The 15,915-nt window shown below is 38.7% G+C and overlaps 1 protein-coding gene across 5 annotated transcripts in view; it reads left to right on the top strand.

The window, feature by feature from the left end:
- RAD18 (RAD18 E3 ubiquitin protein ligase) overlaps nt 1-15,915 on the top strand; it is a 262,323-nt gene that overhangs the window by 157,164 nt on the left and 89,244 nt on the right. For all 5 annotated transcript variants that reach the window (XM_075938716.1, XM_025189544.2, XM_075938715.1 and 2 more), the window contains 2 exons: nt 3,867-3,966; nt 9,689-9,873. In XM_075938716.1, coding sequence (XP_075794831.1) covers nt 3,867-3,966; nt 9,689-9,873 — 285 coding nt within the window. The remainder of the gene's footprint in view (nt 1-3,866; nt 3,967-9,688; nt 9,874-15,915) is intronic.

The following is a 15,915-nucleotide window of genomic DNA, read 5'->3' as shown; positions in this document are numbered from 1 at the left end:
GGAGGGGATGTGGGCCAATGCCATGTTGTTAAAATATAATTCAACTCTAAGGGTATGTCTAGACAGCAGGGTTATTTCAGGATACCTGAGGTATCCCGAAATAGCTACCTCATGTCTTTTAAATGCACCCGTTATTTCGAAACATTGTTCCGGCATCCCTGTAACCTTTGTTCCATGAGGGTTAAGGGATGTCTCAAAATAGCATGTTGTTTTGAAATTTGGTGCTGTGCTGTGCAGACTCAACAAATTTCAAAATAATCTATTTCAAAATACAGTTGAAATAAGATATGCAATTTGTGTAACTCAAATTGTGCATGTTATTTCGAGTTTCTAAGAGCTGTTAAGAGAAAATAAAAACAAATTTTAAAGGCAATTTAGGGTTGCATAGCAAATTTACTCAGTCTCAGTCTCTTTCTGGCTCTCACATCCTTGTTCAGCCTGACCCAAGTGGAGTGTATTAAAGGTATAGTTATAATGCAGTTTAGGGATGTTAAGGACTAGTCGACTAGTTGATTCCCTCTCCCCCCCCCCCCCCCCCTTGCTGCTTCTGTATGAGAGCACAGCATGGAGTCCCTCGGAGTCTCTCGCTGACCCCGGGTTCCATGGCTTTGAAATGCACAAGAGCCCCTGTTGGGGACATTTCAAAGCTGGCACACCTGTGTGCAGCTCAGAGTCAGTGAGACTTCCCGCTGGCCCCGGGCTGTATGTGGAGTTCTGCATTCCACTAGTAGGGGATCTTGTACATTTCAAAGGAGGAATTTGGAAGTGCCTATCGACTAGTCGAATAGCTGATGGAAATTCCATGGGCTACTCGACTAGTCAGTTAACCACAATTTAACGTCCCTAATGCAGTTGAGGGCTACACATATAGGCACAATGTTTATTTGCCATTGCATCTTAGTTAACGATTCTGTTGATAAGCTGTCCAGAAAAAGATTATACTTTGTCATGCTGTCGTTCTCTCTCTACTTTGGTGCTAAGAAGAGTACAAATTAGTATTTTCAATTATGGATGTCAAATCCTATTTAATGTAATGTTAAACTGGTTAACGGCGAAAGCGGGGAAGGGGGCACTCCAGTCTACCTGAGCTGGAGTGGCCCCTTTCCATCTGCCATGGTTGTGCTGGAGAGGCCTCCCCCACCACAGTCAGGGGTTGTTCCAGCTGGGTTGGAGTGCCCCTGACTATGACACGCTGGGCAAGGCCCACTATGGGTAGGGGCTGCTTATGCTGAACTAGAGCGCCCCTGCCCGTGGTGGGCCCCTCCGGGCAGGAGCAGGGAGCTGCTCCAGTCCCTGTTGGTTAACTGTAACTAGTAAGCATCACCTAGTAAGGATGATGCTCACTAGTTAACCATTCACATCCCTATTTTCAATATTCAGAGTATTTGTGATCTGCTAAAGTAAGACAGTGGAATCTTCTTAATTTTTACATGGTAAAGGGTGGTTAAGCACTGGAATAAATTGTCTAGGGAGGTTGTAGAATCTCCATCACTGGAGATATTTAAGAGCAGGTTAGACAAACATCTGTCAGGGATGATTTAGCTCAGGGGTGGGGAACCTTTTTGGGGGTCAGGGCCCCCTTACTCACAGAAAAATCAGTCGGAAGCCGCACACAAGTGAGAAGCAAAAAAGAAAAACCAAACCCTCACTGACATGGCTCCCAAATGACAAGGAGAAAGACACTCCCAATATTCCCTTTGCATGCCAGAGCCTAAGAGGACCCAGGCTAGTAGATTTTGTATGCTTTAGCCCCATGATGGGATGGGATGCTGGCAGGGCTGGAACACCAGCAAATGCTCCCCAATGCTAGGGGCGGGGAGCTCTAAGCTTTGGGGGCTGGATCTGGGCAAGCTGAGGGCAGCATCCGACCCCTGGGGCTTAGGTTCCTCGCCCCTGATCTAGGTGGTGCTTGGTCCTATCCTAAGTTCAGGGGACTGAACTTGATGACCACTCAAGGTCCCTTCCAGTTCTAGTATTCTATGATCATATGACATCCTTGTGGTACTGTTACTATCCTGATTAAAGAACAAATGGAAATAAATACCATATTGTGTAAGAATAAAAATGTGACTATTACCACATCATCTTTATTTCTTCTTTTTAAATCTCTATTTGATAATTTATTAGTAGATCAAAGGTCAGAAGTCTGTATCTATTCATCAGCTTGCTACACACCACTTAAATGGGTGCCTATGATCAGAAAAGTGGCTAGATAGAAATATGCTCCGCATAGTCCGATAATCTGCCTCCTAGTATTGTGCATCGTATTTGCTCACTTTTACTGACTAAAAACCAACTGTGAGCTCTTTCTGTATAGTATATTCCTCGTTTTGTTCTTGGATAACTAAAGATTTCAGGCTTACCATTTTTATTATTAACAGTTAAATCTTCTGATAATCCACCCAGTTTAACCAGTTCACTGATTAACTGGGGTTTTACATCCATAGTGTGTACTGATAGTTGTGTGCTCACACAATTAGTTTTGAGTGTTTTTGTAAATGTTACTCAAAATTATATAACGTCAAATTTCTTTACAAGAAATAGTATTACAGGGACATCAAGAATTCTCTTGTTTAAAACTAATCTTTTTCATATTAGCATTGTGATGATTGATGAACCTCACTCTCAAATTATGCCTTAAAAATTACTGATTAGAGGGGTTTTATACAAAGTGATTGACTATATAAGGGCAAGCATATTAAAAGAATAAAAGTATCAATGTAACTTTAAAATAATTATGCTTTAGGAGAACATGAACACATGAAGAAGTTCTTTAAGGTGACCTCTGTTGTAAGTGAAAGAGGGAGCATATTTTACTGGCAGAGTTAGTGATTTTTGGATCAGTTCTGGGTTATTGCTGTAAGACTGCAGGCAAGTCACACAACCTCTCTCTGCCTCAGTTGCTTATACAGTAAAACTCCAATAGTCCGGCATCCAATTGTACGGCACTCCTGATAGTCCGACATCAAAATGGGAAGAGCCTAGTGAGTGAGCTTTGGCAAAAAATGAGATACAAGGCAACAGCGGCAGCAGCTGAACTGAGCAAAAAGGGTAAAAAAGGGTTAAACTAAAATATCACAGTGTACTGTATACAGTATGTACAATAAAAAGGGTTAAGAACACTTTATATACAGTATATAATGAATACAGTATATATATAACCAGCTTATAGTACCTCCTGGTAGTCCGGCATATCCAATAATCCGGCACCACCTAAGTCCCAAAGGTTCCGGATTATTGGAAGTCTACTGTACCCCCCCCCCAAAAAAAAAGTTAATACTTATTTACATTTTAGGACTTCCATGAGGCATGGTTAATTACTCAGTGAATGAAGGTAGTCATTTTGCGATCCTCGGATTAAGGAGGTGCTACATGAATATAAAGCATTAGCATAATTTATTATTTGTCATAATTTAAGAAAAAGTTCTTTACTGGGAGCTGAAATAATTCAAACTAAGTAAACTCACAGTAATAATGTACAATTACAGTGGCATAAAAGCCCCAGTATGGTTGTTCATGTATTGGCAGTGTTTGTTAGCTAGTACCTTATAGCAAACATTCAAAAGCATGTATGATATAGTGATATTATGGATCCTCGTCACTCCATACAAACTCTGATGGAGTAGAAGATGCAGCTAAAAATATAGAAAAATGTAGGAATAAATGTTTTAGAAATGGAAATGATTATATTTTTAGTATTTGTCTGGGTGGATGTGCCAAATTTCTAATAAACAAACAAACTAGTTTTCTGTGTTTGACCATACCGAAATAACAATTGCATTTTTCATATGAAAATATTTTGCTTTGCTGTAAATAATAAACATGCTTTTAAAAACACATCAAGTTGCCCTTTATTTTATTTTCAGTGGATTGTCCTGTATGTGGGGTGTGTATTCCAGAGCAGTATATAAACAGACACCTAGATAGTTGTTTGATAAGAGATGAGAAGAAGGACAGCCTCAGAAGGTAGGAAACTTAAAGAACTTATATGTTAATTTGACCAGTTGCCTCTACTGTTGTAGTGAGATGCTGATAATGAACCGTGAACTGTCATCTTGCTTCTCTGTTACCTGCTGTGGATGTCAAAGTTGGATGTAAACGATGATGATTTTCTTCTCTCAACAAGCCTTACATTCACCTGAAAGGGAAAATTGGATTTGCTGCACCCTTCTTTTTAAAATCCTGATACTGCAAAGACTTGTGTACATGCTTAACTTTGTGCATGCATCTCAGGGCCAGTGTTCTCTTACTGTCTCTCTCCTAATAATGTCCCACTTTTGCCCTATTTAAATCAATGATATGGAGTCTTCTCCCTCGCTGTTGTCAATTATCTAAATTTAGCAGGAGTATTATCCATTGCTATGGATCATTCAGCCATGCAGAAATTATGCTGTGTGCACCTTTGGCATTCTAATTGTATTTCCAGAGTCCTCTAAGCCAGAGTGGATTTGGTTTAAATCAAATTAATTTAAATTTTGATTTTAAAACTGATTTAAATAATTAATCAGGAAGACTTGGTTTAATCATAGTTTTCTACGTAAAAGTACATTCTTGTTGGTTGGTATAATCTTAATACATATTCTTCAGAACTCAGAGATAGATGTAGGTTTCATTTTTAGAAGGTACATACTATATACATTTTAACAGTGATTTATTTTGAAAACTTTTTAGATTAGTTTTACAGCTATATCAGAAAATTAATGATTGGTTATTTTATTTACTAAAGGCAATTAAAGCTGATATTTATGAAGTAATTGGTGAACTATCTCCAATTCAACACTAATATTTGGAGGATTTTCTTGCCATGCCGTATTAGTAGGAGAACATCATCAGACAGACATTTAAAATATTTAACTAAAACAAGAACGTTATGTATTTTGGATTTTGTGTTCAACAGCAAACATGTAATATTTTAACAAAACAAGAATATGATTTTTTGAGTCTAGTTAAACATCGAAGTTTTTTAAAATCAGGTTTGTTTTTGTTAAAATTGTTTTGAACTAAAATAGTTAATGAACTATTTAAAAAAAAAAACCAAAATTAAATATACGAGGTCAGCCAGGTCAACATGAGGATCTAAAAATACTAGCTTTTGCAGCTAACTTCATTTTCCTGTTCATTGTCTGGAAGGAAAAAAAACAAGCTTTCCTGCTTTTTCAGGTCGCAAGTGATCCTGGTCTTATTGACTGAACCATGTTAATGAAGTGCGGGTTCTCAATCATATGGAAAGGAGAGTTTGTTGCATTAAAAAATGGTCATTTTTTTCATCAGTTAACTCTTTTTGTAATCTGCTGGTGATTCTTCGGGTGATGTTGGCATGGGCACTCCACTCTGGGTGCTGGTGCGTCCTTGCACTAATGACCGAGATTTCTTCTAGCAGTCCCCTGCCACACCATGCCTCACGTGTGCACTGGCATCTTCTCGTGCCATTGGCATTCGTTAGGCACGCACCCGGTGTGGCACCTCAGTTCCTTCTCTATCATTCTCAGTAGCAGATGGCGCTTCCCTTCAGTTGCTCTTTCTTCACCTAAATTAGGGGGAAAAAAGTTCAAAGTTCCTCAGTTTTTCTCATTATCCAAGTTTGTCAACCCTTTCCACACCGAGAAGCTCCCATTACCACCCGAGCACCCCTTCTCCTCCCCCCCCAGTGCAGGAACATCTGTGGTCCTGCCAGGCCATGGATATTTCCAGCCCAAAGAGTCCTGGTTTAGGGAAGTACAACCGGTATAACAAAATCTAAAAACGTAAGTGTTTAAAAGTGAATAAAGGTATCAGCATTTTGGAATCGAAAGACTTTTTGTGCTCTGTTTTTCTGCTCAGTGAGATTGTTCTCACTGTTTTTTGTGCTTTCTTTGACAAATGAGAAAATGGGATAAATTTTAATTTGTTTCCTAGAGCCAAGATTTTAAATGCAGAACCTTTGTGGTTTTCAAGAGAACAGCTAAACATGTGTGTTAGTGCTTCTGTTAGCAATAGGGAGACAATGACAAACAGTTGTAATTAATCTTATTTCCACAGGAATATACTGTGCAATGCCAAACAGGTGCTAATATCTTATTATTTTGACAGATTTTTGACCTTTAGTTAATTCTTTATTGGTTGCTGATGTTAAGTGCTCATGGCAAGGGCATGATTGAAACACACTTTTCCTTTAGAATATAAAGAATTTACACTTAGTATCATTTGCTTTATTTTCATTTACACTTCTCAGAGTTTAAAAAAGTATCCAAGAAGATAATTTGTGATGAGAGATTAGTTACTGTGGAATTAAGTGTGACCTTGATTTTTATCTTCTTGCAATAATGCTGGCAGTGTCTTAAGAATATAATAATGGCCATACTGGGTCAGACCAAAGGTCCATCTAGCCCAGTATCCACTGACAGTGGCTAATGCCAGATGACCCAGAGGGAGGGAACACAACAGGTAATCATCATATGATCCCTCTCCTGTCATCCATTCCTAGACAAACAGAGGGTAGGGACACCATTCCTACCCATCCTGGCTAATAGCTATTGATGGAGCTAACTTCCATGAATCAATCTAGCTCTTTTTTTTAACATGGTTACAGTTCTAGTCTTCACAAAATCCTCTGGCAAGGAGTTGCACAGGTTGACTGTGTGCTGAGTGAAGAAAAACTTGCTTTTGTTTGTTTTAAACCTGCTGCCTATTAATTTCATTTGTTGACCCCTAGTTCTTATGTTGTGGGAATAAGTAAATAACTTTTCGTTATTCACTTTCTTCACATCAGTCATGATTTTATTAGACCTTGTCATATCCCCCCTTAGTCTCTTCTTTTCTAAGATAAAAAGTCCAAGTCTTTTTCATCTCTTTTCATATGGGACCCATTCTAGACTCCTAATAATTTTTGTTGCTCTTCTATGAACATTTTCCAGTGCCAATATATATTTTTTGAGATGAGGTGACCACATCTGTTCGCAGTATTCAAGATGTGGGCGTACCGTGGCTCTCTACAGAGGCAACAAGATATTCTCTGTCTTATTCTCTATCCCTTTTTAAAATTATTCTTAACATTCTATTTGATTTTTGGCTGTCACTGCACTTAGTGGATGTTTTTAGAGAACTATCCCCAATGACTCCAAGATCTCTATCTTGAGTAGTTGTAGCTAATACTTCTTCCCATCATATTGTATGTATAGATGGGATTATTTTTTCCAATGTGCATTACTTTAGATTTATCAACATTAAATTTCATTTGCCTTTTTGTTGCCCAGTCACTTAGTTTGGTGAAATCTTTTTGAAGCTTTTCACAGTCTGCTTTGGTCTTAACTATCTTGAGCAATCTGGTATCATCTGCAAATTTTGCCACCTCACTGTTTAGAATTTTTTTTGGGGGGAGGGGGCTGAAACAAAACATCAGTAGCTATCCAATATTTCATTGGAATAGCTGGGATTATCTTTTGCCCCATCCTTATTTTGAGTCCACTAGACCATACAATATCTACATTACAGTAGGCATTAAACTTTTCAGAGCTTTGAAAAGGTTTAATTTAATGAAAAGTTTGTTTTCCAATAGAATCTTAAACAATCTTTTCTTGAAAGTAATTGGGAGGCAATAAATCTTTTCGCCAGGTGAGCTACAGCGGTTACATGATTAGAGTAAATGAATTAGAATTGTCATGAAAACCTGTTTGTAGTAATTTTCAATTTATTTTAGTATTATGACCTAATATTGCTTGGAAAATGCACTTTTCAAATGAAAAGTAAGTATCTTTTATTCTAGGGGCAGACGGCTGTTACATTATATATAATGTAGAGGGCCATTGTTAAATTTCTGCAAGGGGGTTGCTGTAGTCTGCTTCAGAAAAGAAAAGCATCTGTAACTGTTAGGTCTTCTCTCCTTGTATTACTAGCTCAAGATTATTTGAATTGAAGATAAACTAGGAATTAGTATGGATTGCTAGCTAAATCTAATCATCTCAGGTGCAGTTTTTGCTAGTAAGGTGACCTGAGCAGACATTGGCACTTTTATGACATTCTCTGTGTCCAAGATTGTGTAGTCAGAATGTTGTGTGCTCATTCAAAAAGCTAAATGTTACACCGAACCTTCTATTTTCCATTATTTCTTTTAATAAAGTAATTTCCTCTGTGCTATAGCAGAATGGATGCGTTCATATTCTTATTTTACACTAAGCAACATCAGGAAGTGGGGTTCTTTGTAGAAGGTAATTCATTGAGAGCATTATTAATTTTCTTAATATAATTTATCAAGTGTAATCTGAAATTTGATGGTTTAGTCTTCACAGTGTTTCTTTTGGAAAACTGGAAATTTTTCCAACATAAATCTAGGGTTATGATCTTTTAAAATCTCAAACTATGCAGCTGAGACAGCGCCACTATTTTGGATGCAAAGCCTACGAGCTTCCAGTACAGTTGTTGATAATTCAGGTAATGGTGTACTTCCCTCTGTGTCCATGCTGAACCTGGGCGTCAGGTGTAGTGCATAATATGAGTTTGAAGTCTTCACTCATAACAGCTATTAAAGACCCTATAGTGCTTTTTTCAAGAAATGGAGGTGTTTACTCCAATTTCCTGAGCAAATTTAAACTTGGATTCTTGCATTCCATAACTTTAAAACCCCTCTCCATCAAGTGCTTGATGGATAAGGTGTTCCTGCATTATAGGAACATTACATCCTAGAGGTAGATGCATTTCAGTGGCAGGTCCTATAGTTCATATAAGCAAGACGGATGATGATCAATTATTTAAAAAAATCTTTTCAGTTTAAATCAGATTTTCAAATTTAAAAAAAATCATCAATAAAGCACTAAATTTCTCATTAAAAATCACACTTAAAATTAAATCTTATCACAAACGTGCTACACCTACATTTACGGTCTCATAAAAATGAATTAATGACTCTAGACCGTGCACCCTAACAACCAACTCTTGCTTTTTGAAAGTTTTGGGTTTTCAATTTCTGTTAGTCAGCAGACTAATGTGCAAAGACTGGATAGGATTGGTTTTTGTTCAGTGCGTATGTGGTGGTGGACCTGGGCCAAGCACAGCAGAGTTAGGTAAGATATTGTCTAAAGACAGAAAATAATATATAGGAAAGGATGGAGTGGAGTGGACTGGAAAAATAAAGGGAAGAACAACGTGGATCAACTTTGAAATGCATCATTCGTCAATACTCTCTCTTTGCTTTTTTGTATCTGGGTATTTTAACAAGTTAATTCCCAAGTTGTTTGTTATGTTTGCTATTGCTAGAATAAAAAGTTTAGCTTAGCTAATTCTTATGGCTTATTTAATTAGTTAACTAGGTTTAGAATTTGTCACTCAAGTGTACAGTACAGAAAGCTGCAGTAAGAGAAATCTAGTTGCTAGTTGCCACTGAGTGTCATTTTCTTATTTTTCATTACAAATACATTTCTCTTATTTTGGAATATCATCGCCACAGATCATAATAATGATCTCATAAGTCTATTCCCTATTTTCAGACATGTCAGTGGGAAACATTGATTTAAATCAATGATTTTTGGGGGGTGATTTAAATTGTGATTTAAATTTTCTTGATTTAAATCAATCCACCCTGTTTATAAGCATGACGTAAAGTGCTTTGAGGCTTTTCTAAATGAAAAGCACTATAGAATTATAACTTACTGCTTGATTTCCTGCTATACAAGACAGAATTTCTTGTTTTTGTATTATTTTTGTTTTTCTCCTACAGTTCTGGTCACAAAAGGAAATTCCTGCCTAAAATCGTTTACAACTTACTTTCTGATCGTGATCTGAAGAAGAAGCTAAAGGAATATGGGCTGTCTATCCAAGGAACCAGGCAGCAGCTCATTAAAAGGCATCAAGAATTTGTGCATATGCATAATGCTCAGTGTGATTCTTTAAATCCTAAATCAGGTAGGATGGCAAAGTTATGATGTTTTCTCCTTAAGTTCCTGATTCATTTTATGAAATGATCTCTCTCTGTATTGTAAGAAACTGAATTAACTCTCAGAACAGGAGAAAGACAGCATGGGGCCTTATGGGAGAATATGGGGTTTAGAAGAATTTGGCATTAATCATATTAAATATGACCTGTGAAGCTAAAATGGCAAATTTAGTTAAGACATGTAATAAGAGGGTATCCAGAACAAACAATTTGTAACTTAACTTTAGAAACAGCCCCAATAACTTTCTTCTTTTCCACTGAGATAAAATCCTCTGAAACGTTCTGGTTTGCTCAATAAATTCCAAAATGCTACTGATGCTGCATGTGAAGAATGATGTTGGGATGTCTCCGGATCAAATTCCCTGGGTCATCACTAGCAAGCTAGGAAATATCAGAGGATCTTAATGCCAGGGGAAAGGATTAATAATTATTTCTATGTTGAATTTCTCCTTGTCCTGTTCAGTGAGGCACTCTGTATCATTGGGTTTGGTTTCAAGTTTAGACTTAAAGAAGAGATGATGTAAAGCATGTGAAATTAATGAGTAAGAAAGTGCATTGCTATGGATATTTTCCCCCATCATTATAGATATGTAGCTTTGCTGCAGTGTAATTAACTGTAACCATAGATCTCTCTAAACAGTTTGCTTTGCTTTGTTGGGAAATGGAATTCATTCTAACTTCTAATGAAGTTACTTGGATAGGGTAAACATTCTTTAAGCAATAAACTACTGTCTGTCTGCTGTGTGATGAATTCTTTTTAGATAATGCCATCTATGGGCTATGAATGAAATGCAGCCAAGCCTTTCAATCTCTACAAGGGCATGTTGGCTCTCTTGGATTTCTTCTGGCTTTATAGGCAACGTGACCTTTGTTGTTTCTGAGTGATGCATGTGAGTTAGAGGGAAGCAACTGTATGTATCTGTTACATATACAAAATAATTGGTACAACAGTGTAGAAAGAATTTAGTGTATGTAGCTCAAGCCCCAAAAGTAATTGTAAAAAAGTAATTGGAAATAATCTTTCTGTAATTTATAAAAAGTTAATTCTCATGTTTTTTTCCCAAGACCAACTGTTTGCTAGGCACTTTTGGTTTGGAAAAGAAAAAGTAAGGTAACTTAACCATAAATCAGATGTCATGCACATAATTTCTCTTTAATAAAAACATGTACAATTTAATCTACTTAATTGAATTTTATTATTTGTATTGTCATGGTGCCTTGGATTCAATGTGCTGGGTGCTCTACAAACACAGAACAAAAAGACTGTTCCTGCCCCAAAGAGCTCAAAATCTAAAGTTATAAGGGAGGCAGTGGTACCCCCGCCACCAACTGCTTTGTGACTGGTATCTCAGGCCTGAAAATGTTTTTGCCTGAAACTATTAATCAGATTTGCATCATATTCATGAAGAAATTCAATATCCTGAAAAATGCATTTTTTAATAAATTTACTTTTCAGTTTGTGGCAGAGTAAAAAATGGAGCCCACATCCCATGTTTGTTCTGTGCTTTAACTACTAGTTCATCCATCCTTCCCAGGAGAATGAAAACACAGTTGCTTGCCCCATATTTTGAAAGAGAGGAAATAAAAAACATTATGGACATACTTTTCCCCTCAAAAAGAATGATGTTCTTCTAAAGCACCGGTTTTCAGCCTGTAGAGTTGGGAATGAGAATGAGGGGAGGTAGGGAGCACCAAGTTTTTCCCCATATTGCTTAATGAGAAGGCATGCTGGCTGGTTCTGATAGGGAAGGTAAAGACTGAGAATATTGTCCTTAAATTGAATTAAAGTTTGTTTTATGCTAGTCCTTTAGGATTGTCCCAAATCTATAGTTCAGAAATGACTGATGGCAAATTTATAATTTTATATATTAAAAACATCTGCCTTTTAATCAGTGTATACCTGTATTGCATGCCACCTAAATACCTGGAAAAATGTTAAACTCCAATGTAAGATCTCATGCACAGATATAATGTGTGCCGGAATAGAAACTGATGTAACACTGGTTGCAGCAATATGTTTGTTAAATTTGAGCACAACCCCAGATTACGTTATATTCTGATGACAGCACCAGTCAAGAAAAACAGTGACTTAAATCGAGGAGAAGCTACTTTTTTTATTGGTGTCTTTTAAAATTGATCTATCTAGTGACTATCAGTGTAATTTAAGCTAGTTTTAATTTAAAGGCCAAATTCAGCAATGGCAGTAGTGGGTTACAGCTCCCTCTGAAGTCTTGGTGAGCTATGTCCATGTACATTAACTTGTCTTGCTGATAATCAGTTCAGGGTTACACACAACACATAGCAAAACTTTTTATTTTTATGCATACTTTTAATTCAGACTAAACATAAAAAATGCACTGATGATTATAGAAAAAGAAGGATCTGATTTTCATTTCAATACCTGGGTAGCAATTGACTTCAGTGGAGTTACTCTGCTTGTATCCTGTAGCGGAGAATCTGGATGGTTTAGATGTGTCTTGTAAAATGCAATAGTTAGCAATTATGGGCGAATTGGGGGAATCTATAAATATATAGAGAATTGCCTCCCTTCTTTCAAAAATGTTTCCCATCCATCCTTTCCTACAAATAAAATTCAAAGAACTCTTTTGTAACTAAGAATGTTAAACCTACAGGAAAATGTTACGAACAGAAAACTTATTCTGAGATGTGTGCTGCATTCTTAATTAACAGGTCTGTTCCCAGTGTATATTTCAAGTCACATCTGTTTGTTTTTCTGACAAAAAAGAATTCCTCCTTCTTTTTACTTCTGCTAGCACAGCATAGCCAATAAAACTATTGGAGAGTGAAGTGGATTTTAGTCTGGCTTAGGCATCATGAAAGAGAATCTTTAAGTTTCAGTAAGAGAATGTTTTACTGGTGAAGGTGTGTGAGCCAGAAAGAACACAGCTTGACTTTAAATTCCAGGATAAGTCTGCAGTGCTGGCAGATAGTTTAAGGGAAAAAAATAAATAATTGAGCAAGCTAAAATCTTGGGATCCCACAATGCTATTTTTTCAGACTATAAGCACCCTTCAACTTATTTGTTTTCCATTACTGCATATGCTGGGAGCAGAGTTTAAATTGCCAGAAGGAAGATGTATCTTAAAATAATAATAGCTGACCTGATTCTCAGTATACTGAACAAAATTATCAGCTCTTTGCTAGAGAAGCACAGATCTAAAGTAATGAGAGAGGCTATTTCACAAAAAAGAAAAAAAATTGTGAATGATAGTGAGTGCTAAAGAAAGTGCCCCCCAAAACTAAGGGCAGGTCTACAGTACGGATTTAAGTTGATCTAAGCTACAAAATTTGCTGGTTTGGCACACCCCTACTACCAACGCTTCAGTGCTGCAATGGAAAAGCCAGACAGGGCTTAACGGCCCATTAGCTGGTATGGTGGCTTGTTAATTGGCTTGGCCTTCCTGGGGACACTCCACACTGCTACTGACTCATGAACACTGTAGATTCAGGTGACCTGGTCACCTGATAGTAACCAACTCTTTGGTCTGATGAGCTATTTCACAGGGAGTAGGGTGAGGGGAATCAAATAAAGCAGGGATAGGGAACCTTTTATGGGTTGAGCGCCACTAAAATTATAGAAAAATTAGTTGAGGGCCGCGCACAAAAACCCCTCACTGACGTGCCCGACTGAGGAGAAGAAAGACACTCTCCACATTCCCCTTGCACACCAGAGCATGAGGGGCCCAACCTAGTAGATTTTGGGTGCTCCAGCACTATGATGGGGGCAGCAGAAGGGCTGGAGAGCCAGTGCAGGCTCCCCAATGCTAGGGGAGGGGGACTGAGCCTCAGGGGCCGGGCCCAGGCAAGCTGGGGGGCCACATGCAGCCTCCGGGCCTGAGGTTCCCCGCTCCTGAAATAAAGGTTTGCTATTGTATGAAAATTCTATATACAGGAGGGAAGGAAAATGAGTGTCTTCAGCTGACTTTTTCTCTGCCTCCCCATGACAAAGGGATACTTGAATACACCTAGAAACAAAAGGACTATAATTGAAGGGTGATAGAAATGTAGCCGTGTTAGTCCGGTGTAGCTGAAACAAAAAACAGGACTGAGGAAGTGGGTCTGGCCCATGAAAGCTCATCACCTAATAAACCATCTTGTTAGTCTTTAAAGTGCTACATAGTCCTGTTTTTTCTGATAATTGAAGAGTGTGTGTGTGTGTGTGTGGGGGGGGGGGAATTGCAGGACCGAGGCCAAGAGACCCCCTGATCCATGAAGGATTTTACCTAAAGTAATAACGAGGGTGAGAAATAGTTATTCATAACCAGTTCTTAGTAAATCTATCTTAGATTACATGCTTTGTATTATTTTCTTAGTAATTTCTTTGTTCTGTTTTCTACCTCTTTGACCACATAAAATCCACTTTTTCATAGTTATTCATAGTTAATAAATTTTGTAATTACTAACTGTGTAGGGGGGTGGGAGGGAGAAGAGGCTATGTATTACTTTCTTTCATATCGAAGAAGGAGGCAAACTTTATTTAATTTTGGGTTTGTACACCAAAGAGTGTGTGTGAACATCTGGGTGCTGATGTAATAAATCCCTCAAGTGAATCCTAGACCTGATCTCAGTGTCTGTATCTGCAGCTGAGTGTGGCCTTCCCTGTGGGTTTTCCTAGAGTAGGCTGGAGAGCTTGGTTCAACGAGAACAGATAAAAGGGGGCCCAGGCTAGCAGAAAAAAGAGGGAATGCAGTGGTGTCTAAGAACCTCAGATGACATCCCCGAGGTCCTAATAGAATCACAGAGCTGGAATGCACCTCAGGAGGTCTTCAAGTCCAACCCCCTGCCCAAAGCAGGACCAATCCCAACTAAATAACCCAGCCAGGGATTTGTCAAGATGAGACTTTAAAAACTTCTAGGGATGGAGATTCCACCACCTCCCTAGGTAATCCCTTCCAGTACTTCACCACCCTCCTAGTGAAATAGTTTTTCCTAATATCCAACCTAGACCTCCCCCACTGTGACTTGAGGCCATTGCTCCTTGTTCTGCCATCTGTCACTACTGAGAACAACCTCTCTCCATCCTCTTTGGAGCCTCCCTTCAGGAAGTTAAAGGCTGCTATCAAATCCCCCCTGACTCTTCTCTCCATCAAAATCCATCATAGCTGGACCCCAGCTTGGCCAGGGGTATGCCTCCAACTCTTAGGAGAGGGAGGGGATCTTGGTTTTTCCTAGGGCTCTCATTGTCAAGTTTGCGACACACTTTAAAACAAAGACCTTGCAGAGTCCCATTGGCCCTGATCTTGTTCTTGTGCATCCAGGTACCACTCTCCCGACTTGGACTACCCCACTGAGCTGCCCACAGCAAGATTGCCCCACACAGCACCCTTTCACCCCGTACTTGAATCCTGCTGAACTGAGCCTGCCTGCTTTCACCTGGAGGGGAGAGAAAGCATCCTGGGAATTTTGAGGCAGGTCTGGGCCTTGTACAGTGTCAGGGTTGGGTGCAGCCTCACTGCCGAGTCCATGTCCCGGAGAGAGATGATGGGGGATGATGCAGGTGATCTTCCATCTTCAAGCAGCCAGCGCTTGTGCTCCTCACTGCTATGGTGGTTCCTCAACATTGACAGATTAACAAATAGGCAGAATTTTGCAGAATTTTAAAAAGTTGACACTTTTTTCATTTTTATTTTTCATTTTTGAGTCTCAGACGATAGCAGCCAGCTCTCTGCTGTGAAATAAAGACCATGGAAGACTCATAGTTGGGACTGTCACTCTGGAATGAGTGGAGGGCCTCCACTGCAAGCCATGTGTGGCTATCAGTGCCTCACAATGCCACAATTCGGTTGGTACAAAAGCTCCTTGTGAGCATATGCTCCACCAGCAGGAGGGAGAATAGCATGGATACCAACAGCTGATGGAATTACTGCAGTAGCTGTAAGTTGACCTAAATTAAGTCAACTTAGTTTTGTACTGTAGACAAGTCCTTAGGCTAGTGGCTCATAAAGTGTAGTCCACAGTGGTCCTGACCATCTTGCAGGTGGGCTGCAGTC

This window comes from Pelodiscus sinensis, chromosome 11, assembly GCF_049634645.1.
Source record: "Pelodiscus sinensis isolate JC-2024 chromosome 11, ASM4963464v1, whole genome shotgun sequence".
Lineage (NCBI taxonomy): Eukaryota > Metazoa > Chordata > Testudines > Trionychidae > Pelodiscus > Pelodiscus sinensis.
This window is presented reverse-complemented; position numbering and strand designations above follow the sequence as displayed.